This window comes from Nasonia vitripennis (assembly GCF_009193385.2).
Source record: "Nasonia vitripennis strain AsymCx chromosome 1 unlocalized genomic scaffold, Nvit_psr_1.1 chr1_random0007, whole genome shotgun sequence".
Classification (NCBI taxonomy): Eukaryota; Metazoa; Arthropoda; class Insecta; order Hymenoptera; family Pteromalidae; genus Nasonia; species Nasonia vitripennis.
The window spans coordinates 243,680-270,889 of record NW_022279594.1 but is presented as its reverse complement, the minus strand read 5'-3'; the positions used below and the strand labels follow the sequence as shown (position 1 = coordinate 270,889).

Below are 27,210 nucleotides of genomic sequence, written 5' to 3'. Positions count from 1 at the left end.
AGGTGAATGGTATAGATATGTATTTATTAATGTAGACTGTCCTACGGAGGACAAACAAGAAGAAGCTAAGGATCTCTATTACGAAACTTTAGAGCAGGTAATCGACCAGTTCACGTCTTATGACACAAGAATAGTATTAGGCGATTTCAATGCTAAAATAGGTAGGGAGGAAATGTTTAGGCCTACTATAGGTAAGGAAAGCCTGCACGAAGCCAGCAATGATAACGATATTAGGGTCATAAATTTCGCGGCGGCAAAAGATCTTATAATCAAAACTACGTGTTTTAAGCACAAGAACATACACAAGGCAACGTGGACATCGCCGGACGGGGCCACACAGAACCAAATTGATCATTTCCTCATTGAAAAAAGACGTCATACTAATGTTCTTGACGTAAGGGCTTACAGAGTACACTTCCTAGTAGTAGCCAAATTAAGAGCTAGACTAGTAGCGAATCAAAATAGTAAGCGAGCAAACAAGGTAGAAAGCTTCGATATTGAGAAACTACGAGATAGAACAGAGCGAATTAGGTACCAGATAGAAATTAATAACAGGTTTCAGGCACTTGAAGAAGCAAACACATCGCCGGAGGGGAATGACGAACCGAATAGCTTATGGGGGGACATCGAAAAAACGGTAAAAGAGGCCGCGAACAAAGTACTGGGTAAAAAGAAAAAGCCAAAGAACAAACCATGGTTTGACGAAGAGTGCGAACTCTGGTTTGAAAGGCGCAAAAAGACTAAATTAGATAGCTTACACAATAGAAGCGATAGGACCGTAGAAGAGTATTCTAACGTAAGGAAACAGACGAGCGCGATCTACAGAAATAAGAAGCGGGAGTATCAAAAGAATCTTATTAGGAGAATAGAAACTAACAGTAAGGAAAATAACCCCCGCGAAATGTACAGAGGGATTAACGCCATCAGAAAGGGTTTTAGGAGTAGAGCGCAATTGATGAAGGACGAAAACGGGGACCTCGTAACAAATGACAACGAATTACTGTCGCTGTGGACAAATTATTTCGATAAATTATTAAACGTGCACGAAAATAGCGAAGAATTAGGGGACGAAATTCACACTGCTGAACCCTACGTGGAGGAACCGAGCTACCAAGAAGTAGGACCTAGAGGCCGCGATTAAAAAACTAAAAAACAACAAAGCCGCGGGAAATGACTCTATACCAGCTGAGTTACTCAACTATGGGGGCGTCGAGCTCACTTTCAAAATCTATAAACTAGTATGTGCCATCTGGAAAAATGAAACAATACCCGAAAATTGGAAGGAATCTATCGTTATACCGATTTTTAAAAAGGGGGATAAGACAGACTGCAATAACTATAGGGGTATTTCACTTTTAGCAACGTGCTACAAAGTTCTGTCAAACGTAATACAAGCTAGACTCACTCCATTCGCGGAAGATATAGTAGGAGATTATCAGTGCGGATTTCGGCGCAAAAGATCGACGAGCGATCAAATGTTTACCATAAGACAGTTGTTAGAGAAAAAGTGGGAATTTTACGAAATCATACACCAACTATTTATAGATTTTAAAAAAGCGTACGACTCTATTAAGCGAAGCAAAATGTATCAAATTCTAGTACTTCTCAGTGTACCGAAAAAACTCGTGAGATTAATTCAAATATGTCTAAACGGAAGCACGGGAAAGGTCCGAGTAGGCGGTAATGTATCAGAACCCTTCATGATACGCGATGGTTTAAAACAAGGGGATGGGCTCTCTGCGGTGCTGTTCAACTTAACGTTAGAGTATGCCGTTAGAAAAATGCAGGTTAGCCAGCTGGGCGCAACGCTTAATGGAACAACGCAGATACTAGGCTACGCAGATGATTTGGATATACTGGGGGATTGTAGGGAAACGGTAGCAAGAAACGCGGCAATCCTCATAAAAGCGGTGGAGTATACAGGGTTAGAAGTGAGTGAATCAAAAACAAAGTACATGATTGTGGATAAGCTAGGCATCTGCAGAGGGGAGGAAGATCTCAGAGTTGGGAATTTTACTTTTGAAAAGGTTAGCGAATTCAGGTATCTGGGTACGACCATAAATGATAGAAACGAGATTATTGTCGAAATAAATAAGAGACTCCATTCGGGTAATGCTTGCTTCTACGCCGTGAGTAATTTACTTAAGTCGAGGCTATTGTCTAAAAACGTTAAAATAAGAATATACAGGACAATAATACTGCCGGTGGTTCTGTACGGGTGCGAAACGTGGGCTCTCACTAAGCAGGTGGACAACCGTTTTAGGGTATTTGAAAATAAAGTCTTGCGAAGAATATACGGGCCGAAGAAAGATGAGGAAACCGGGGAATGGAGGAGACTACACAATGATGAGTTACACAATCTGTACGCGTCACCAAATATTAACAGAATAATAAAATCGCGCAGATTGGGATGGGCAGGGCACGTAGCGAGAATGGGAGACGACCGTACGGCAGCGCGTGTCATGAAGGGCAGGCCGATGGTAACGCGACCTCTAGGTAGACCTAGACGTAGATGGGAGGACAACGTAAAAACGGATCTAGTAGAAATAGGACGGGTGGGTGTCGATCGGAGAGGTGCATCTTGGGTGGGGTTGACACAAGATAGGGCAGCGTGGAAGGCTTGTGTAGATGAGGCGATGAACTTTCGAGTTCTAAATGCCATGTAAAAAAAAAAAGAGCTTTGAATAACTTAGATTGGAAGTTGACGAGACTTAGAACCAAATGATACATTAACAGAGCAATTACCGATACAGTTAAGGCAATGTTGCGAGTAACTCATGAATTTCTTAGAAGTTGGCTGCAATTGAAAATTGTGTTTGAGGTTACGAAGTGTATCGCTACCTATGAAACCATATAGTGCACCAGAATCTAATTCCATATTTAATTTGTGGCCTTCAATGAGTACTTAAAGTATTTTCATACCAGAAGTGTAGGCTCTTCAGAACTTTGTATTTGAGAAGTAGAAAACAAAGATAAAGTTCTGCAAACTTTCGCTATATGCCCCCGTTTTTTTGCATTTATGACACTCAGAAGTACGAAATGGACACTCACTGCGTTTGTGACGTTTTCCGCATCCATAACAAGCGTACTGACCTTGTTGTTCACCATGATCTTGCTTCCGAGAAGCACTGCGCGATTTATGTGAAGCATTCCGTTTATGCTTGAAATGCGTCGTTGAATAAGATAGTGCATGTATCTTATTAGAAGTAGAGCTAACCTCGTCCGCTGTTTGACGTGTTGACTCCAATATATGTGCTATTTCGTAAGCGTCTTTGAATGTAGTAGGTTTCTTGGCGATAATTTTGTCGCGTATATCACGATCGGTGAGACCATGTAGTAGCTGTTCAATCAGCATCCTGTCGAGAAATGTGTCGTATTCGCAGAAAGTAGCCCCTTGCTTTAATCTTAGTGAGAAATTAGCAATGGATTCATTCTGCAGCTGTAAAATTTGTCGGACCTTAACACCTTCTGCATATTTATTTTTCTTGACGTCGAAATGTGCAATTAAAACAGTGCGAATTTGTTGATCCGTACGACTTTCTGGTGTATCAGGAGCCACAAGAATTTTTAGAGCATTATTAAGTTCTGAGCCCATATATACTCGAGCGAAATCACCGTATTCTTCTTCCGAAATTTTACTCAGTTGTAATGCCCACTCGAATCTCTTGAAATAATCGTTGACTGTCGTTCCGTCAGACGAATGATATTCTTGATACTTGAACGGAGGAGCTTTGGGTTGAACTTGAGAAGAAGATTCAGGCTGGCTTGTAACAGGAGTGGTAACTTGTGGAATAGCAATTCTCAGAGCATCTGCCAACGTCTTCGTCACAACAGCAATCAGTGCAGTGGAAGGTTCCTCTACGTTCGACATCGTTATGTTGACGTTGATTTGTATTGAAAATATGCACTTTTCACTATTTCTCTCTGCGTGATATTGAAGTAGAATATAGAAAATCAAGTAATCGGCGTATTTTAGAAACCAATTCTGACACCAAATATTGTATATGTATAGAGTAAACTTTACCAACAGAAATGATGAGTATTTTTTTGTATAATAAAAAATCCAACACCAATATTGTGTATGTATAAAATAAACTGCAAACATGTTTACTCAAAGATAGGTTTATTTTGAATGACAGTTATTATTTACAATCAATAATATGAAGTTGCATGAAAAACAATAGAACTTAAAAAGAACATTAATTGAAATATACTACAACCAATATAGAAGTAAAGAGTGTTACGGGCGCTGCGGTTTCGTCTGCTTTCCAAACTCGCCTTCGTAGCGCTACCGTGCCACTTGATTGTACATATTCATTGTTAATCGGAACCGGATTAACATTCTGAGAATTTCAAATGTAATGTCGAGTAAATATGCAGACAAATAACATATACTAACACGGACATACGAACTCGTGCATATACTCATAGATATTTATTATCTGTATCTATAACAATGAGAAACACATGAGACTTAATAATGTTATAATCGAAATGTTTACTAAACTCTCTAAAACTGTGAGAAAAAAAAGAATATGTACTCGCTGATTTTAAATCTCTGAACTCTAAACTGATAAAATATAAATTTTAGATCCTTATTTTATAAAACACCAACTCTTAATCAGCATTTTAGAAACTTGAAGGGTCCTTAAACACCTTATGGATTATCAAACAAATGCTGCAACTTGTCGGCTTTGGCTGTTGCAGCCGATTTGCTTCAGTCGAGCCCTTAGATAGGTTGGAGTAGTAGGGGCTGCGCGGCGACGTAGATAACGGGTAAATCTGTCATACCGACGTCCGACGTCCGACGTCCGACGCGGGCAGCCAGAATTTAAATTCGATGCGTGTATGCAATTTAAAAATTTGTTCTTATGTGTATATGCTTTACCGACGTCCCACGCGGCAGCCTGCATTCGAATTTCTTACCGATTTGATCCAAGTATTATGATTTATTACTTTATGGATCATTTATTATTTGTTAAAGTATACGTATGGAAAGAGTTTAAATAAATACATGAATTTTTTCTTTCTTTTTTTTTATATCAATGTAGAATTAAGATTATCCAACTTATAATAATTCGGAAGAGATGACAGAAAGGAATAATAAATAAATGTATGCAAAATATAAGATTACTTTTTGTTTATTAAAAAATTATAACATAATACAAACATTATTCTTAACAATATATATTATATTATCTCAGAACCTCTTGTAACCTTGCTGTTCTAGCATGGAATTGGTGTTGTTGGAATACTAGCTGAAATAATTTTTCCATTCTATGCTTTTATCAGGAGGCTTAGAGCAAGGCTCTCTTCGACATGTATTACGTTGTTTGCCATCTTGTACTTTTCTAGCGTTCTTATCTTCAACCAGAGTTGTATATGAAACTTTATTTCAACTCATTTTGGAGAAAGTCGTAACCACACTAAGATCTTATGGTTATTTGTATAGCTTTACATAGAGAAAAAGGTGGTGGAGGGGGCAATTTTTTTTAATTAAATAATTTTTTTAACATCTCCACTTATAGGATTATACTTGACCATGCGATCATGTATAATTAAACAATATGCTGTTGTATCAGCGGGTATATTTTCTTTAGTTTCAAACTCGAGGCGTACATCCACAGCTGCTTGTTTCAATGATTCATTCTGCTTGGAACAGTCAATAACTATAAGCGGTGGATATGTGATGAATTCTTTCTTGCTTAAAAGAGGATTCATATTTTCATGATAATAAGCACTTTGAAATTGTGCATACACATCATACAACATTGCAAATTGATTATTATCAATATCAAGATTAAGATTATTGTATGGATAATTCTGCGAGTTAAGAAAAAGTTTTACATTGCTAATTTTACAATGATCAAAATAGCTACAATTTTTACTATTATGTCCTTTTCTAGCAGTTTGAAATGCTAGGATAATAAAGCGTGGTTTTTCCAACTGATTTGATGTTTTGACGGTCCATACATGCTGAGTAGTACGTGAAAGTACTGGATATTCATACAATTCCCAAGACCGAAAACTCATAGCAATGGGTATATCTTTTTGAATGTAATTATAAACTTGTATTTTCCTTATGTATGATAAAACTACATAAGGCATAAGCCACTTTATACGAGATATGGTTAATTTAAAATCATCATACGTAGCTCTATTTTTAACCCTTATTACTTCCTGTATTCATATCACTCCTTGATCTTGTGAGAATAAGTTCATGTTTAGCATTCACAATAATTTTTCGATAGTCTTCAGCAAAACCGAAAATCATTGATAGAGGTATAGTGATGTCAAAATTTCCATTGTTATCAGTTATTACCCCCTCTTCTGAAACATTAGTCCATCCAGAATTCTCATTATATTTACTCTGACTTGGTGCGAAGGAAACATAACCTTTCATTGTACTAGTTAGGCCGACATTTTTACATCGGTCAATTTCAATCGCATTCATTTCATATCGCATTTCCTCGAACAGATGACATATAGCATTGTTCACATACTTGGCATGTTGCAGCGCAGTACCATTTGGTTTTGTTAATTTACCACAAATATAAAGTAAACTTTTGGAAGGTAGCAAACATAAATCTTGATGTTGAATAGAAATACGAATTTCATCACTATTATTGAACGATGCTGATGTATACGGTTGATGTGCATGAATCTCACAATGAGCAACAGACTCATCAAAAATAATTGGTGATTGTATATCAAGGACTCCCTCCATTTTTTTTCAGGTATACAGCAGCAAAGAAACACACAATTTATTTTTTGCTCCTTTTTACTTTTCTGAAACCCTTTCCTCTTTCTACCTTGAGACCTAAACTCCGTAGAAACTGAATGTTCGGACGTGTTAACTGTTTGATGACTCGTTGTCGACTGACTTTCTCACGACGTACTGGATTATTAATATAATTTTTTTCAGGCTTAGTATTGAAAATGATTCCCATTATTCCCACTACACCATCTTCAAATGTAGACGAATTGTTATAACTTCTCCACGTAGATTTACCAAATCACCATCTTGATCTACGATCCGCAGTTGTAAGTGATCAATAATTTTAACTGTTATCGGTAAATATATAATTTGTTTTAGAACTTCAATTATTCTGTAACCTGGTGGAACTGCAGGGAAAAACTCGTGAATGGTATGAACTTGATTTTGATTAATGTATGCTCCAGATGTGATATTACACTCTACTCGTAGGGCATTCACTTTTAGAATGGCTACAGGCAAGTCAGAGTTGTGAGTTATATAGGGTTTCAACAGTCGTGGAGTGAAACCTAGTAGTCGAGCTATCGAGTCTTTGGGGCGAAAGTCTACTTCATGGCTACATGTAATGACACTTCTCAGTGTATTATTATTAGGTTTAATACTTAGCATGATATTTTTTAGGCTGAGAATTTCCTGCAGAGTACGTTCAATATCTTCTATTTCATAGCTACCAGTTCGTAATTCAATGATTTCTTGTCCAACAAAATTTATTGCTTTTGAAGTCAACATTAAGTATGGAGTTGGAAGTTGATAATTCAACCAATCCGAGAACGTACATTTTATCTGAATCAAGTTCAATCGGTGGAAAGTATTGAGTTTTCAGAACAGACAAAGTGCCTGATAAGCTCAAAGTTAGCGATTCAATCATTTTGCATGTAAGCAAGATACTGATAGTTTATCAATCTAATCACTTCTTATATAGACGAAAATTGTCTGTGTCACCTAGTTGATTGCATACAAATTTTAGGCAGAGGTGACCACAAACAAAAGTATCAAATTCTTGATATCTTTTATAATTATATTTAACTTTATCAATTTTAAAGTATTTCATAAGATCTTCAGATGGTTGTAAGTCACCAAAACTGTCGAAGTAGAAAACATTATTGCCATTTTTACGATAAGCTACCCAGTGAGTACCAGCTCATTTTTTATCATCCAGATTTATAATTGCAGTTTCTCGATAATGACTTTTATTTGCAGTTAAATCATTTCTCATGAAGACTCCTTAAAAATTTGGAATTTTCAATAAGCGCACGTATTTCAGTAAATCATAGTCAGTCAATGGATTATGTGGTAAACGTACTACGTCAACGATGTTTTTTTTTCTTTGCGAACGTTTTTGTTGCATACGTTTTGTCTTACGTTGTTTCAAACAAATGCCATAACCTGTTTTATGAAGTTTTAAGTAAAGTCCCTTTCCGAGTGCTAACATTTCTATTTTTTTATTATGTCGTTTTTGTTCTTCAATTTGCTGCTTGGCAGCATTTGCCCTAATAATAGCTTGAGTGATACCTGCAGCTCCTCCAGCAAGTGAGTCTACAGCACTCAAACCAGCAAAAATAGGAATTAGAGCTGGAAGAAAACCACCTACCTTAGGCACAGGTAGTACACGTGGAATGTTGATATTTGTTTTTACACCTGCATTTTTTATATGTTTACGCGCTACTATTAAAGCTGATTTGATTGAACTACGTGAATCATTGCTAGGAATAAATGATTAGACTTGATCACATTTTTCAATGCTAACAATTTTCTTTTCTTTTGCATTGTTCTTCTCTTTCCATTGTGTCCCATACCTAACTTTGATTTTACTTTCATGATGTTTGAAACAGCAAAAGAAGCTGCCTTTGTACGTAAATTAGCGTCACTAAAGGTCACTCTAAAACTCTATCAGCAACGTTTCTTGCCTGAATATTGTTAGGATTCTCTGAGTAAGCTATATCATGTTCTTTACATGCAGCGTCTAGAGGATTTATTCCACGATCTCCACGTGCTAACCTCTTAGACAGTTTCGTACCTGGACCACAGTACTGATAACCAGGCAAATGTAATTCTATAAATATCTTATTTATTAAGTTATTTACAAGACCCGATCCGTTATGGGTGATCATCACTTTCGAAAAGTTTTCATAAACTGACGTAAAAACTATAAATGCATGCTTTTATACTTATATCCAGTTAGTTGGAATTGATCTTTAAAACAAGATAGGTCTGCAAGAACAATCACTAAGATTACCGGTGATCAATTTTGACACACTCACTGAATCAAATCCTAAACGATATTAACGACTTGGAAACTTACTTCCAGATAGCATACGAGCTGTTTTTTGCGGACCATCTAATTGCGGAAAAAGAAATGCTTTATTATCTCTCATAATACACCCGCATGGTCTCAAATTTGAAAATATATACGTATATTCAAAGTCTTTAAATCAGTCAACATATAAATTTCTCAAAAGCTGATTGAACCACTAGAAGGTTTACAATACTTACCTTTTGGCGAGCACGACCTTGTTGTATCACCTGATGAAGCTCGAGCTAATTCTATATTTGTCTTTGACGATATTGCATGTGAAAAACAAGATAATGTCAAAGCGTTCTACTGCATGGGCAGACATACAAATGTTGACTGTTTCTGCTTATGTCAATCGTATGCACAAGTACCAAAACCTTTAGTTCGTGATAACGTTAATTTAATAATACTTTTTCGACAAGATGATATGAATTTGAAATATATATATTTAGAAGTTAAGAACTTTACTGTTGAACGCGAGTCGCGTGGGCACAGGAGGGTACAGGAGGAAAAGATGCACACTCCGATGTACTGTTACTCTACTCTGAAGACTTTATTTAAACTTAGTAATACTGAAGGAAATCTGAGCGAGTGCTCAGTCTGGCGGCCAGTCCCAGAATGGCGTCCGGTTCCGTCCTCCCCGCTCGCCACAGCGTAGCGCCGGGCGGACGACATCTTGAGGCTGACTCCGGCGGTACCCCGCTAGTCGAAGTCAGGCCTCGGCTGCAGCGTCTGCTTACGCCGGCGCCGACGCTGTCCAGCGCGTGGCGCCACACACACACATTTATATATATATATATATATATATATATATATATATATATATATATATATTCAAGAGAGGGTAAAAATTATAAAGATAGAGATAAGTTGATAAAGAAAGTTAGTAATTAATTGAAATAAAATTTCTCCGTATTCCTATATTTGATTTCACCTGAACTTCAACACAACTAAAAAAATAAAACCTATTATAATTTCATGTATGAGCTCAAATTTATATAATTTGAATTTTTAAAAATTCCCGCCAACGCTGCGCGCTATAGGATCGACGCGCATGCGCTCTGAGAAAGAGTGGACATATACTTATTGTATTCTGATTTTGTTCGGGTTATGTAAGAGCGGGAGGCTGATTTTTGAATTTCGCGCCGGCGCGAGGGATCACGTGCAGTTCAGTTCTGACAGCTCCTCTCGAGTAATCAGTTGACCTTTTGCGCTTTTGTACTTACAATTGCAAAAGCCTCTGTGTAAATTGCGAGCGAATAGAGTCGTCATCATCGTCCTTTTCAGGACGATCGACACTCTTTATTGTATCACCGTGCGTTGCGTAGTGTGTGTGCATTTTGCGTGCGGTGTGCGGATTGTGTGAATTCTTCGAGTGTTGGGATTTCGGCCACGTGTGAGCTTCCTCGCCGTGTCGATCTCCGCCCGGCGATTGCTACCTACGCGGCAGGGCTGAAAAGGCCTGTCCGTGGTCCAGGATTGGTTCCCTCGAGACGTCGAGGCGTCCTGCGACCGAGGAAGGTGCATCCCACCAACGTGCGGCCAGGGCGTTACGTCGCGCCGTCTACGTCTCGTTCTGCGTCTAAGGTAGGAGAGCTCTCCAGCGTGCGAAAGGTACCTCGCGGCGATAGAATTAAGCTACTTGCGTTTCTTTCTCGGTTGTTGTCTATAGTAGAGTCTCTCTTTTTTTGTATAAGCGTACATTGTAATTGCGTTTCTCTCTATTTGTTTAGTCTATCCTAGAGTCACTTTTCTTTGTATAATTTCCTTATTTCTAAAATAAAGCTATAGGCTTGTCCCGGCTTTTCTCTCTACTACGTGAGAGTTTTTACGCTGCGGCAAGTCGTCTTTTTTCTCCCGCGAAATTCATTGTGTTTTGCGTTGATTTATTCATCCAAGCTTCCCTCACTCATTCCACCATTTTAATTTAATACATATATAATTTGAACTCATTAGCTTTTGTTCAGATTTATTGTTTAAAAACCAATACATTCTAATAATACTAACTATACCAATTTGGTATTTGATTGATTTTAATTCTGTTTTCTAATCTAATAATTTAATAATACTATTATTAAATAGTATTATTACACTCTAATATAATACAATACATAATACACCCTAATATATATATATATATATATGTTAGGGTGTATCGAAAATTTAAACTGTTAGTAAAACAACTTTAATAGCAAACAAAGTTAGTATTTGATGAAAAAAGATCGTACGTTCAAGGAGGGCGCGATAGATTAAAATTTTCCTGTTTGTATAGAGCGATCAATTTTGCAAATTTACTGTACGCAAAAAATACGTTTAAAAAAGGTCATGCCATCTTCGTGTGTTAGCTAAATTTTTAATTATTGATATTTTTAACTCAAATTTTAAACTTTTCTTCGTTTTTTTACAGGTTTTCGATCTACCGTGTGACATTTAGGATTTATCGTTGCTAAGCTGCATCATAACCTCAAATTAACGTTGTGTTTTATTCAATTTTTGCTTATTTTCGACACTAGTACAAAAATTGTCAACATTTTTTAACAACACGAGTAGAAGGGTTTGATTTAAAAAAATATAGCAGTCCACAGAAAAATTGGTTAAAATCGATCATAAATAAAAAAGTCGTAAGAGCTGAAAATTGGCTATTTTGGCAAAAATCGCGTTTTTGGCTGTTTTATAAAATCAAGATCTCATTTCTGTCTGGCTATTTTCTATAAAACCAACGTAAAAGGTTCACATTCTGTACGAAGAATCTTCCGAACGGAAGAGCCCCGGGAGGGTGGCATTTCTACTAGGGCAGTTGGGTGAACCCTGAGATTTCGGTAGCCTTGGTATACCCCCCACGAGAGGAAGGGGGAAGGATCAGTAATGTTCCGAGCTGGAACTAGTCGAGTGATCGACGGACCATCTTGAGGGTGGTGAAGATCAAAACTAGTATACCCAGGCCCTTGTAAGCTAGTCGGGCTCTAACTAGCTGCTTGGGACTCTAGCCCTGGGAACGCTCCGGCGTAATGTATGGTTGGCCAATGCCAGAACGAGTGGTGGTTTAGAACGTGGTAGCTTGCTTAGTACACTTCGGTGAAAACGTTCGTGAACTCTCTACTGGGGAGGATAAAATCAGTACCACGGGGTCGGGGAGCCGCAGGATAGTATCCTGTCCAGACAGGGTAAAGGACTCGTGGTGGCGGTGGTTAGCCCACATGCTGGGCAGAAAGTTTATCTTTCGATGTGTGAGTTGCAGTGCACAACTCGGGTATTGACCTGCAGAGTCGTGAGGGATTGGATAGGATCCCGCCGCCCATCCGAGCGGCTGGTTGACTTCCCACTTAATGTCACTAGGCATCGGTAGGTCATCGAATGTTAACGTACATTCATTGATCGCGTTATCCGAGCGTATCTCGCCCATGGGGGGCCATGTGGGTAAGCGCAAGCAGGGACCGCATGTAAAACTAACTGACGCAATTCTGTACGAAGAATAGAGGTAGATAAGACGCTGATTGTGGATAGAAGTTTATCTACATGAATTTCGAGTATTCAAACTTCCCGTTTTCATATTTTGCAAATTATATTAAAAATTGTTAATAATTGTTTTTAAAAAAAGTTAAAATTTGTTAAAAAGTAATAAACAATGTTCAGAATTTTGAAAATCTTGAAAATTAAGACTGTAAAGTCTTAAATTTCTAATTTGTTTACCGTGTGCAGAAAAGGTTATTCATTCGCTAGTTGAAATAAACACAGCATGTAACAAGGGGGTGATGTCTTTTTCTGACTCGGATTATGTGTTCAGCAGTCGTGTCCGTTTTGGGCGCCTACGGCGCTCTGACCCTCTCACTTTCTAAATGTCCATGATTTAAATTTATTTATTTATTTTATTTATTTTTTTTAATTTATTTATTAACCAGACAAAAAATTACATATTATTTACATAATAGTAAAATTCCCGCAGAGGTAAACGCAGTTACCTGTTCGCGAGGCCGGTATACTTACTAACTATAGTTCCTTATGACTAAAATAAAAATCTATTTCAAGATATGTAGTACCTAACTTACACTTTAACAGTTTTACAATATGAAAGATTGATTAATAACATTTTAATAAAATTTGTATACAGAATACATAGCAATTTATAAATACATTATCAATATTTCTTATTAATTTTATAAAAAGAATTTTTTTTTTTTTACATGTGAAACTTAACCCATTCTCTTAGTTTATAAGTATAATTCTTAGAGCATTAAGTTTTTAGGCTATTTGACAGATTATTATAAACTCCTATGGCTTTAATATAACTATTCTTATTACTTATAGTCTTAAGTCTCCTAGATATCTGAATGCTTTTATTCCTAGTTTTGCTTTCTGAATTTAAAAATTTAACTTTTAATGTGTTGTAGTGGTATATTAGTGATTGATATGCAAATAGTTGCCCAATACTCAATGGATTATCCTGAGCAAAATTATTTTTGTTTATGATTTACAAAATTCTGTTTTGTAGCCTTTGTAATAGATTTGTAGCAGTAGAGTAAGCACCACCCCAAGCTATTATACCATAATTTATAACACTATGAAAAAATGCATAATATATCATTTTTAAAGTTTTAATTTGCATAAATCTATTAATCTTTCTAAAAATAAATACCATATATTTCAACTTATTTATTAAATACTGTATATGATTTATCCATTTCATATTATAATCAAAAACAATTCCTAAGTACTTGGTATTTTCAACTCTTTTGATGTCTTTGCCATCAATTTGTATTAAAAAATCTTTAGTGATAGCTTATTTAGTGCAAGCCAGTTAGATACTTTATACAGGTAGTTAGTCATTTTTTCCTCTACTCCTGTCCAAGAACTATCCGTCGAAATAATTGCTGTATCATCCGCATATGATATTAATGAATTTGCAGGCATATTTTGCAAGAGGTCATTAACATATATAATAAAAAACAGTGGACCTAAGATAGTACCTTGTGGTACACCCATAGTAATTGTTTTGGATTCGCTTATACAGTCATTAATTTTTACTTTTTGATTTCTACCTTCCAGATAACTTGTTATAAGTTTGTGTGCCGTGCCTTTGATTCCATAATTGTAAAGTTTATCAAGTAGTATCTTATGATCTACCGTATCAAAAGCTTTCGCAAGATCGAGAAAAGTGATTGCAATCGGGGTACTATTGTCTAATTTCTCATAAATAATCTTGGTTATTTCTGCCAGAGCATCTTTCGCACCTCTATTTTTAAAAAAACCATATTGATTACTGGATAAAATATTAAATGTACTAATAAAACTCAATATTCTATTATAAATGATTTTTTCGAAGATCTTTGCTACATTGGATATTAAAGATATTGGTCTATAATTAGTTATATTCCTCTTGTTTCCAGTTTTATGTATCGGTATTATATCAGCATTTTTTAACGCAGTCGGCCATATAGAATTTTCTATGATTATATTTATAATATGTACCAGTGGGTCTACTATGTACTGTGTTAGAGTTTTTAGTGATTTAGAGTTTATGTTGTCTACTCCTCCATTCTTTAATTTCATATTTTGAATTATGCCAGTAATTTCAAAGTAATTAGTAGGCGTAATAAAAATAGAATTATTATTTATCTTTGGTAATTTGACGTTTACATTCATTGGTTGCACTATTTGATCACTCAATGTTTTGCCGATGCTACTAAAGTAAGAGTTGAAATGGTTAGCAATATCTGTATGATTATTTATTAAATTTTTCCTATCATCATAAATCTGGTTTATATTTCTATCTTTTTTCGCATTTTTACCTAGTTTTTGTTTGATTACTCTCCACAGGTTTCTGGGATTATCACTATTTTTTACAACCTGATCTCTATCATATATTATTTTTGCTTCTTTAATTACCCTATTTAAAATTTTAATATAATTCCGATATTCTATCTTTAGATTCACATTATTTGGTTCAGTTTTCCATAATTTGTATAGTATTTCTTTTCTTTCGCAAGAATTTAGTATTGTCTTAGTGATCCATTTACTTCTGGGTACTTTGTTATTATGTTTATTGTTCAATTTCTTTATGAAAGTAGCCCGTTGTACACAATTATTTGTTTTTTCTAACAATGTATTCACAGCTACATTAGGACCATGCATTGAGAATACTGTCTCCATTTTTCTCTACTGGCTATGCTACTTAATTTATCATAATTTATTTGAGTTATTGATTCTTCTATATTTTTTTTCTTAAATTTACTTAATGCTGTAAATAATGGGTAATGATCTGTTACTGTACTTAATAATTTAAAATGTAAAGTGTGTATTATCTTAGCTTTAGTAAATATATTATCAATGCATGTTCCAGTGTTAGTATTCCTATCGGACAGTCTAGTAATACCTTGAAATCCCGGTAGATAACCATTATCCAAAAAATTGTTCAGAAATTCCTGACTAATATTATCTAGATTTAGTAGGTCAATGTTAAAATCACCTAAAATTAAGTGATTATTAGCATATTTCTTGTTATATAGTAATTGTTTTGTATTGGTAATAAATTTAATTTTTGGAATGTCATGTGATCTGTATAGTTCTGATATCTCTATATTGCCATTATCAGTTTCAATGATTGAATTAATTATTTTAAGTTTACCTATTTCAATAATTTCAGTACTTTCAATAATGGAATTCTCAATATACATCACTACACCATCCGATTTGTTTATTTTGCTATTATTGTAATATAATTTGTATCCGTTCAGATTAAAATAGTTGCAATAATCTATGATCCAAGTTTCGACGCAAACTATAATACTAGGCTTAGTATTTAAGCTCTCAATAAGTGCTTGCAGTTGTAAAAAATTACCATTAAAGCTACGAATATTTAAGTATAAAATATATTCTTTTTTATATTTCACGTAATTATTGAGAGTGATAACACTATGAAAAGTATTTTCTGTTTGAATTATATCTTTTTGTACACTGTCAATTAACTCGATGTTCTGCTCCATGATCGTATTACCGTTTTTTAGCTGCGTCGGTTTTCCTTGGGATTGAAAGAATACTGCTGCGTGGTGATAGTGACATCATGGATTGTGATTTCTGTCTTGTATTTGTTGATTCAGCTCCGGTGTTTTTGTAGATATCTATCTTACCGATGTATCTCTGGATAACTGGAGTCAATGGATAGTGAGTAATTGCTATATACTTTTTAATTCTGTTTATTAGAACTTGGCAGTGTTGACTATCGTTTGTAATATGCTTAGTATCGTACTGTGTTTTGTACGTATTGTTACTGTATAGGTCATTTACGCAGCACATTTCATTTATCCTGTTACAGTATACACTATTATGAGATCCAGCACATTTCAAACACACCTTTTCATTAGAGCATTTATTTCCATTATGTCCAAACCTACCACAATTGAAACAAGGTTGTAGGTTTAAGTCATCATAAACTCTGCAATTCTGGTATCCTACAAAAATCTTGTTTTTGCTTTCTCTAATGTGTTTGTATATTTCAGCAGTAACTTCTAAAATGACACTTTGTAATTTTGTTGTTTTATTTACGTACGTGTGCACAACTGTACATTTACTTTCAAATTTCTAAAAGTTTCTAGTATTTATATCCTCTTCTATAGTTTTTATGTCCATTTGTTCATAGTTATCAAATCCGACTACTTTTAGCCTGGGTTTTTTAACCTCTTCCTTTTCAATAGTACATGTATTAGATAATTTCTTAGTTACCGATTTTTCGGTATCAATAGCACTTGCTTCATTCATGCAGCTAATAATAACTTCACTATCATTCTTGAATATCACTTTCTTTGTTTGAATTGATTTTTCTTTATTCAAATAATGAGTGACATTTCTCTTCAGGTCATTACCATCATCTCTATTTTTCTTTTTTATAATGATTTTGGGAATTCGTTTTTGTTTAGGAATTTCATCAGTAAGAACTTGGGAAAAAGACTTGTTCTTAACTTGTTTAACATGATTCAGATGTTCTTTGAGTAATGAGTTTTTATCTTGTAACTTGTTTTCTTTCTTTAGATTATGTATATCTTTTGCTTCATCCTCATCCTGCTGACTGGCACTGGAGGTATTATCTTCTTCTAATTCATTTAATACCATTTCTCTTATTTCGTTTATCATACTTAAACTTAACTGTGCAATTACTTTTCTTGTATCTTCATTTAGTGTTGACTCATCGTAGTTTGAGGTTATGGCATTGTGTTCAGGGCAAATTACCATATTTTCTCCAATGAATTTCGTGTTATTCAATCTTTCAAAGCAACTCTTATCATAACCACCACCACAAATAAAACACATCACAATTGAAACTTTTTTATTTTTATGGCACTTGTAAAAATTTATATCAGCCTTGTCAGGCGGCTTACTTTCGGGTGGCGCCATCGTATGGCGATTTAAATAAAACACAATTAATGCTTTCGGATCTCCACTCGATAAATGTATTCGTCTACTGCTTTGGTGCACTGTATCTTCTTCTGATTGAGATACAGCTTAAATTGTACAAACATAATTTTTACTAACCTTATTCATTTAAAGTTTCCAAATATGCGTACCTAACTTATTTTCATTTGATTTTAAAACCAGCTACTAATCTTCTAATCTTTGTCAGAAACTATTTTAAAGGGAATCTAAATAAGAAAATGCTCTTCATCTGTAAAAATGTGTAGTTTTTTTAAGTAAGTGTTTTTATTAATTCATTAAATAATTTATTCTTTGGATTACAGAAATACACTTTGAAAGTCTTTTTTTGTATTGCAAACCGGCAGTTTTTTTCTTGAATGCAATGTTGATAAAATGAAACCATTTCTATTTTCCTCTCCGCAAACTTTTGAAGATGCTTCTGTTACAACTGTTACCATTCTTTCAACGGCTTGATTGTGGTTTGGAAGTCTTGAGAAGTCCAACTTTGATAAATTGTTTGATTCCTTCAAATTACTTGATGATATGTGTGATAATGCTGGCAGAGAAGTAATAATTTCGCTATTCCAGTCTATCATATCGACGTAACTTGATGCACTAAATTGAATAGAAGGAGGTCGAAAACGGCGTACAGTATTATTTGTTTGTCGTTTTCTTGCATCAAGGATTATCTGAACTGATATTACACGAACGATATAATCATCATCAAATAAAATACTAAGAAGTATATTTTCCGGGTGAGCGAAATAAGCATTTCGCTCAATTACTGGTTCAATTATATTAAGGTATTTTTGTGGCTAATATCTTGTATTTTGTATAAAAGTATAGAAATTTTTGTCTCCATCTTTAATAGATGATTGAGTTTTAACCTGAAACCAAAATGGTATGTAGACTTTCATTACGTAGGTAACTATATCAATTAATTTAGAAGTTGGTGACTCAGTTGTCATGTACAGTCTTAACACTCGATTTGCAGTAGTTAACCACCGAGATAAATTAAGGGGACCAGGATTGCGATTTGCAAGATCCTGTGAATAGACTCCTGACTTTATAGCGTTGTAGCAAAGATAGAGATACTGTTGGTCTTTACTTAGTATTTTGTAATCACTTATTGGCAAATTAATATTTACAAAAATTTTTTGAAATGAGACGATTGGTTGATTTTCACATTCTTTTAGCTTCTTGCCTATTATACCAGTAAACATTTGTGGACCTGTTGCCAAACCATCGATTTTTTCAAAAAGATGTCTAAATGGTAACTCATTAAAATGAAATAAGCAAATGATCCACTGCAATGGACGGTTTAGCTTTTCTTCGAGACAACGTATTGCACCACTATTAACACCAGTGTTAACTGGTGTACCATCGCACCCAATAACAGTAAAGTCAGCAAGTATACTAGGAGAATGTTTGAACAAATAATGATATAAAGTATTGCAAATAGTAATAGCATTTCCAGAAGAAAGATTGATGTGACCAAGGAAGTGGGAATCAGGTTCCAGTACTGTTGAGTAGTGATCTTCCGTCACAACTTTTCGATAAAATTTGTTGCCTTTTTTTCTTGATCAAGCGTTTTATCTCGTCGACCATCGAAGTAAACGCCTATAACCGAGATTGTATCTACCACTTTATATTGTGTTAAAACAGTCTTTTCAACTCTTTTTGTTTCTCGCATTATCTTAGATTTATCAATTGCTTGTGATATATCATTTTTTTTCATCTATTTTGTAATCCATAAGTACTGATGTAGCTATCGCTGCCGTGGCTCTTGCTGAAACATTATATCTTTGTCTTGTTAATACAGTGTTCGTAAGATTTATTCTATTTTGAATTGTTCTAGATAGTTTCAGAAACGGCGATGTTTGCGTACAAACACTACGGGCTGAATGATCAAAGCTATTCACATTATCACTTTCTTGAATATAACTTTCGTCAGATAAGATCGTATTAATAGCAGATCGGGGTCTGCTTATTTTCCTCACTTCTATGTTTAGAGAATTTTGATTAATTTGTAGACTATCAATATTCATGTGTCTTGCACTGCTTTGGTCAACTAAAAATAGCTGTACTTCGACAGGTACTTTCATATTTGAAGGACATGAACACTTATCAATTGTTAAACATTTACAAGCAGATATATCAAAAAGTGTATTATGAGCATGATCTTTAAACTCAAGGACTTTCTTTTTCATGTGTGCGCTACTGTTAGCTGTTCTCATATTTGATTTCATAGCTATATACTTTTTATGATATGTTGTTAACATTGTAATACGCGTTGATAAGTGACTGTTGGAATGGCTACCTTTTTATACAAATCTAGTAAATCATTTATAACTATTTTCGAAATCTTTAGAAAAGAAGGTTCTATATTGCAATTTGTTCCTTTTTTAATATCAAGTCTGTGATATAAGTAATTCTTTATTATGTCCTTATAAGATGGTAATACATCTCCAAATCGCTTTGGTTCTCCAAATAACTGACAACATATACGTTGTTGTGAAAAATTCAATATATTTTGTCATTTTCTAATTTAAAAAATCGTTCGTAAATACTAATCAAACTTAATTATACTATAGTACATCTATTTTAGAGAGCTGAAAAGTAATTGAATATAAAGTACTTATAATTTATTTATTACCTGTATAAGTCGAATATTTTAAATGTTTTATTTGCAAAATTCTAAAAATTGTTTCAAGCTATTTGTCTGACTTGCATAAAATTAATATATTAGATCCTTGGTGACAAAATTCACTGCTTTTTTCTTTTATTTTATAATTTTTTAAATATAATTTTGTTATTTTTAATTCATATATTGTAACAGGTTTTCGGGAACTAAATTGCAAAAAAAAGTAAATCGACGAGGGGGATTTGACCCAATGTCCCCGAGAACTCAAGGCGCGTGCACTACCACTAAGCCAACGACGTAAAACTCATTTACTCGTACCGACTACCTGTTATATGGGCTATTCCGCCTGTCACAATATGTATTTCAATGTATGTTATGGTAAATTTTCCAAATTTTGATGAAAGAAATAGTTTTTTACAATATTTTTTACACGTTTCTATGAAATGGTACACTTTTTGTTAGGATTTATCATAAATATTTAAATTTTACAACAATCTAAATACAAGTACAAAATAAAACAGTAAAAATAAAAAATAAAAGCTATGGATTACAGGGTTTACATCGCTTATATACATTAATGAATGTTTCTTTATTTTTTTTGGTTTACATAAATGAAAATGAAGTATTAATTTTTAGTAACATTAAATATTGAAACAATCTACTGTAAGTATTCGTTTGTGATAAAGTTACTCTTGTTTTAATGATCTAAAATTGTACAACGTATATTTTTATTCTTTTGTCAAAGTCAAGTGTGCAAGGAACTTTAGTAAGTAAGATGAATTTTACGGGTTTAAAATAAATTATTTGCTAGATCTTATCTAATTTTTATCAAAAATAGCTCAAAATTTACGAAAGTATCACTTGTTTGAGATCAAATATGCGTACAAAATTTCAGAAATTGATATTATTAAATAAATGTTTTAAAATTTGCTGATACTCCACTTTAATATAATAGTATAAGCAAAAAGTTTAAATACGCTTGTAATACATTTGTTATAAAGAAATTTTTACATTTGTTCAAATATTGTCTAACTTTGATAAATTTAGTAAAACTATTATAATATCATAGATATTGGAACTCCTCTCCATATATTATCAAATTATAGTAAAATAAGGCAAAAGTGGGCAAAAGTATTATATTATATATTATATTTTATTACAACTGCAAAAATTCTGATATCATCATTTTAAAAATAATAAAAGTGAAAAATTTAGAAAAACTATTGTTGGAATATGTGTACGATCTCCCCCGACACCGACGGCAGATCCCTCGCGTCGCAGCGACTCTAGAAGCGCTCGCCGCCAAAACCACGTGATACGGCGCTGAGCTCGGCGGCACTCTCCGCTCGCCGCCTCACTCTCTACGAGATAGTCGAGCTGCACGCACGCCTTCGGCTCTTGTCCCGCTCTGTCTAAGTTTAACCTTTAATAATAAAGTTACGCTACGCTCTATTACTTGATACTCTGTCTTTGCTTCTTTACTTCGTGCCACCTTATCGCGTCCGGATCCTAATATACCGACAACTATAACAAAAATTGAGACACGATGAAAAAACGTAATGGTCATAAATACACTTAACATTTAAAAAAAAAAATTTTTAAATTTGTGCAATTATTGTCGAAAAATGATAAATTAAAAATTTAATAAATAGCAAGAACAACGTATGCAAAAAAATAATTTTACAAGACGTTTATCTAATTTTTCTCAATGGTGTCTTAGACAAAAGCTTTTTTATGTGTGAAATAATGTACTACTTATATTTCAAACGATATGAAACAATATAAAAAATAAAGAACGAATACTTTCAAAATAAAATAATGCTTTTCACTGTAAAACATTTCGTGTATGATTGCACTGCTGAGCGTGGGAAACAATCGAGACCCTTGCTCAGCGTGGTAAATGTACAGCAGAACAGTAAAATTACAGCAATTTTGGTAAATTTACACGTAAAAATATTATTCTGTACATATTACCGAAATACTGTAATTTTACTTGAAACATGTAAAAGTACAAGCTTCATTCTTTCAAGCTAAGAATTAATTTTATATTTATATACACAATTTTAAGGTAAATTAATAAAATAGGGATTAAAATCAAACAAATTTTATTCTTTGATTACATAATAGTACATAACGTATCATTCAATGAACTTTTTTTACATTTTTGATTTTTTGCTTACATAATAGTACGTACATAAGTTATCATTTAATGAATTTTCTTACATTTATGATTTTTTGACTATAGACTAGTACATACATAACTTATCATTTAATGAACTTTCTGACATTTATGATTTTTTGATAACATAATAGTTACATAACTTATTATTTAATGAACTTTTTTACGTTTTTTTTTTCATTCTCGAAATTGTACGTGATAAACAGGAGCCCTATACTAAAATGAAAGTGGTAACGATATATTATTACGAATCTATCTCTGTTATCTCTATTTTCTTAATCTTCTTTATAAATGTAAGAACTTTTCTGACTGTAGCTTGATTATTGCTTCTGGTTCCTTCGGTAGGATATATTTCTAAAAAAAATCTTTGTATGCATTCTAGAAAATGAGCACATTCTTTTGGGTATGTGTGGTTTATATTGAAATAAACTATAAGCATTACCCTGAGTGCTTCAACCAAACAGTTGACCTTCGGGAAAGTTATACCATCAACTACTACAGCATATTTTCTGGTGCTATCATCATGATTGTCCTCATTATCATGTTCCTCTATTGGTAAGCCACCAATAATGACAATGAACGGATATGTATGAGTAAGTGGCATGTTATTCATGTCAAAGTCGACCTAGAAAAAGAAATATATTATGCTAAACTATTGAAAAAGTATTTATTATAATGACAACCTCATTTATTTATTAATCCGAAACGTACCTCCACAATGGTGAATAGATTTGAATAATCTTCTTTAAAATACTTGAAAATAATTTTCACTGCGGTCCAGTTTTTGAATGCGTTAGTTGCTGAATCAAGCGTTACATGATCGTAGATTAACATTCTGAGTACATATGATTCAAAATTTTCTTTAAACTCGGTTGTTGGTTTTCCAGTCAATAATTGAAAATGGATTTCAGCAAACAGGTCGGTAAATAAGCATGGCCATAGCTCTTTAATAGTTGCTGCGACTGGAGGTTCCTTTCGATTTAGAAGAAGCCTTTGAAGTGGGAAACAATTAGCAAAATCTGTGATGCAATTTGTAAAGTCATCTTGATTTTGCATTTGAATATCGTTATAATTTAAAAAATGTAGTCTTATCGTTTCTGCAGTGTCTTTATCGTAACTCTTTTCGAAATTCGTTTGCCAACTTACGCAACCAGCTTTGATCGACTTGAAGTCGTTCTTTGAAGACTATTAGTTAGATGTGGGCGATTTAAATATCTATTGCGTTCCAGCAATTTATTTTCCAAGGTTGCATAACTAGAACCTTGACGACTTCCATTCGAAAATGTATCTTAAAAAATTTTATCAAATTTTGCATACATTTTTTTAGATAATGATCTAAAAGCTATGGCTGGAGCATGATCACTGATCTCTCGCACATGATCGACGACATAATGGACCGCACGAGTGATCGTCTTGTCTCTCTGCTTCTTGTCGAGACCATCTAAGTTGTTTTCGAGATGTGTGAGTGTATGAAAGTCAAATTTTTCCATGGTACTTCCAGAGCTTCCAAGTCAGTATCGTGCCACAATTTTAAACGTTTTTCGTGTGGAGCGTCGTCTGTTTCGGCGGAGACATTCTCATTAGAACTACTTTCACTGTTTTCGGGAGTTTCGTCCGTAAAAAAAAATTGTTTGTTGAAAACTAAAGTTACTTCAGAAATTGATATTTACTATTCATTTTACTACGTATTTTTCGTGATTCAACACACAGAAATTACATTTACAACTTTGTTTTGTTTTTCTATTGACGATAAACGCAGTAGTTAAAAGAATATACATTTATTTTTTCATTGATTTAATTATTACCTGATAGAGTAGATTTCTGTCTTGAATTCTGAGTGTTTGCGTTAGGAGATTCATTTTCTTTTGATGAAGACGGTTCACCCGCTTGGTTTGATGCAGACCAATGTTGATCCTTTTCAGGAACCATGAATAACTTATCCTTCCATGCCAGTACCAATAAATCACCATCAATGTCGATGCCATCTTCATCTAAGACCAAAGAATCGACCGATATCCCAAATTGTTGACTAGCTTCAGAAATGACATCTGCTATTAAAGTAGTCGAGTCTTTGTCGACAATGACAGCTGTTCGGCGTGCTCGGTTCACGGTGCAAACTTTTATGGCCAGCATCTAAGGACAGAAAACATGAATAATTAAAAATAAATTCAATGACAACGTTTTATTCAATGCAATTTTCATTTTAATGTTCTTCAAGAATGATTTTCTTGTCTATTATCAAAATTTTGAGCAATGAATAAAAATAAATTTGTAGAAGGTATATGCCCAAGGAACATGCATAAAAATGAGAGAAAATAATGGTTTTGTAATCATCTACAAATGCACAACTTTATTTGCACTTTTACAAATTTAGCCATGCCATAGAAGAGGTTAAAATAGATTAAGTATAAGTGATTGAAAACTATATGAAAATAAAGGGAAATAGAAGGAAATAAAGGTAATAATGAAACTCTTGTTAATTTAAGCGCACTCACTAAGTTTGGGCGCTTATAGACGCCATGGCGTAAAATGCGACTTATACCACTAGTACCGTAATATATAGTATACAATGACATAAGCATCAGCAATGATCAGAATGCCAACTTGAAATCGTATATGTGCAGATACATAATGCACAATTTATACTCACTGGTTATTAAACCATTGGATCAAATGGCACATACTTTATTAAGTAAACGGGGTAAGATTTCAAGGTATATTTTGGTAAAGGATCAGGTGATAAAAGGTAGGAATACGGAAAAATGCAAAGCAATCGAGATCTGTTTTCCAACCCTTCGTATTGAGCTTTTTCATAAACGCCTAATTCTTCGCAAGGAACTATTTCATCAGTCCACCCAAGAAAATATATATAATTAAACCTTTCATTTATTAATATATATTTAATGATACAAATAACAAAGTTTCCAAAGATATTTTTACCTACGCAAACGCACATATTTTCGGAATAATGGACATTGCAAAAATCAACATTCTTTGCTACATGAGATACTGCCCCTGGACTTTTTGCAAAAACATTGTTTATTAATGAAGAGATTTCTGTTTCATATTGATTAGATAAGTAAGGCATCTTTCGATTCAGCAACAATCTCATATTGCCGTTCAAGCGAAGCTTGTAACAATTCATGTTTTTCTGCTAATGTCATATGAATATTTTTGAAGTTCCTTAAGCTTTCCGATGCTTCGAAAATAACTGTGTTTGGATTCAAATCTAAGTGTCCAAATATGTTTTAATGGTCCAAATACATAAAACAAATGTGGATAATGCATAACGAATTCATGTTTTGGTCTTAGTGGATCTGTGAAGCACGTAGTTCTTAACTGTATATAATCTTCTATAATACTCGACAGAATAGCTATTTGGTTAAAATTTAAAGCTGGAGCACTAGCTATACAGCATATTTTTCTTAAAAGCAGTATCATTTTCCAAACTTTATCATACGGATCCTTGATTTTATCGTACAGAGCTAAAGGGAGAATCAGCATTAATCTTTTAATCTGGCTAGCTGAGCCAGTCAATTTTTTGTTTTTTGAGTTAATTTTTATGTTTGGAATAAACGTGGCAGTTCCGTTAAATTTTATTGTGTTTAATCGATAATTTAACAAATGTAAGCGTATCCATTTTTTTAAATTAAATATTTTATCGATAAGTATACGTCGTACGGAACTATGCCCTCGAAAAGATCATGTGCAACGCAAGGTGCAAGTCCTGGTCCAGCAACATGAAAATGATTAAGATCATTTAATGGCGATTTCATTTTAATGCCTTTAACGACTTTTTCAGAATTTACAGCTTGCGTGGCACATCTATCATAACTCTCAATCGTTCTCAATGGCTTTCTATTGAAGGGATTGTCACGAAATTCTTTGAGAGTTATATCGCAATACTGACATATCGACGTACAAGGAGAACTAAAATTTTCAACATAACCTCCGATAGAGTGATTGTCTAGATTATCGCCTATACTTGTGACAATACTACCACGGAAATTCATTTCCTCAGAGTTGATAGTAATATTTACGCCCTCATTTTCTAAAATATGTAAATCTGACAATAACGTTCGTAAAATATTTTTCCAACAAAATCTAACTACGTATTTATTGTTGTATAACATTATCAGCTTGATATTGTCGGTTTTGGATCTGAGAAAAGGTGGTAAATTCAATAGAATCATATATATTCCGATCATTTTAAACTTGGATTTAGATGCGCCAAGTGGATTGCATACTTCGAAGGCGTCCTGGTAAAAACCTAACTGTATGGTGTTCTTATTATTGAAAAATTTGTTATTTTTTATAGCGTTACCATCTTTTATATCAAATAAACCTTGACTGATACTGTTTTTGCATGGATTAATGCAATATGGTCGAACGTTATCATTTATTAACCAACTTTTTATGGTTTCTAATATCGGAACATAACTAAAATAATATTGCGTTTCGCTTTCATCATTATCTAAAATTGCTACTTCAACGGGTTTGATATAATGGAATTCTTTTTTATAATATTTTTTTCTCATATGCGTACTTCTTAGAGCACCAGTTTTTGGGTTGTGTGACATTATAAAACTTGCAAAACTATTATTAAAAATATTACTTATAAGACCTTCATTTTCGACATTTGAACGAGAAACAGATTCTGTAAATTTGTTTTTGCATAAATCAAATATAGAATACATACCACTCATTGTAGTATGGATTCAGTTGCAAAAAGTTTCACTTCTAAGCTTAGATATATTTTCGCTAAATTTTTTACAGGATCTGTATCTTTACTTTCATTCTTTTTACAAGCTATATATTGTTCCACTTCACAATTTAACGAATTCACAATAAATGAATTTTGTGTTGATTGTATTCATTATACGAAGCATTATCATTTGTTTTTGATTCAATCGTCG

General features: G+C 33.8%; 3 protein-coding genes across 6 annotated transcripts in view; 1 reads left to right on the top strand and 2 right to left on the bottom strand.

Annotated features, from left to right (window-relative positions):
- Window positions 1–27,210, bottom strand: part of LOC116417724 — a 346,232-nt gene that overhangs the window by 108,120 nt on the left and 210,902 nt on the right. The window contains exon 2 of one of the 2 annotated variants that reach the window (XR_004227987.1): window positions 24,100–24,427. Coding sequence is in view for 1 of the 2 variants with exons in the window: in XM_031932424.1 (XP_031788284.1) it covers window positions 24,100–24,264 (165 nt within the window). In the remaining variant the exon portion in view is untranslated. Of the gene's footprint in view, window positions 1–24,099; window positions 24,428–27,210 lie in introns of those variants that run through there. The other variant, XM_031932424.1, reaches the window with a different exon arrangement.
- The window catches only part of LOC107981912 (carcinine transporter), a 535,006-nt gene that overhangs the window by 304,973 nt on the left and 202,823 nt on the right, over window positions 1–27,210 (top strand). The window lies entirely within an intron of this gene.
- On the bottom strand, window positions 22,403–24,092 carry LOC116417721. The gene is made up of 2 exons (XM_031932414.1): window positions 23,006–24,092; window positions 22,403–22,919 (listed from the first exon to the last, which is right to left on the bottom strand). Exons 1-2 carry the CDS (start codon window positions 23,348–23,350, stop codon window positions 22,539–22,541), a joined length of 726 nt encoding a protein of 241 aa, XP_031788274.1. The 5' UTR covers window positions 23,351–24,092; the 3' UTR covers window positions 22,403–22,538.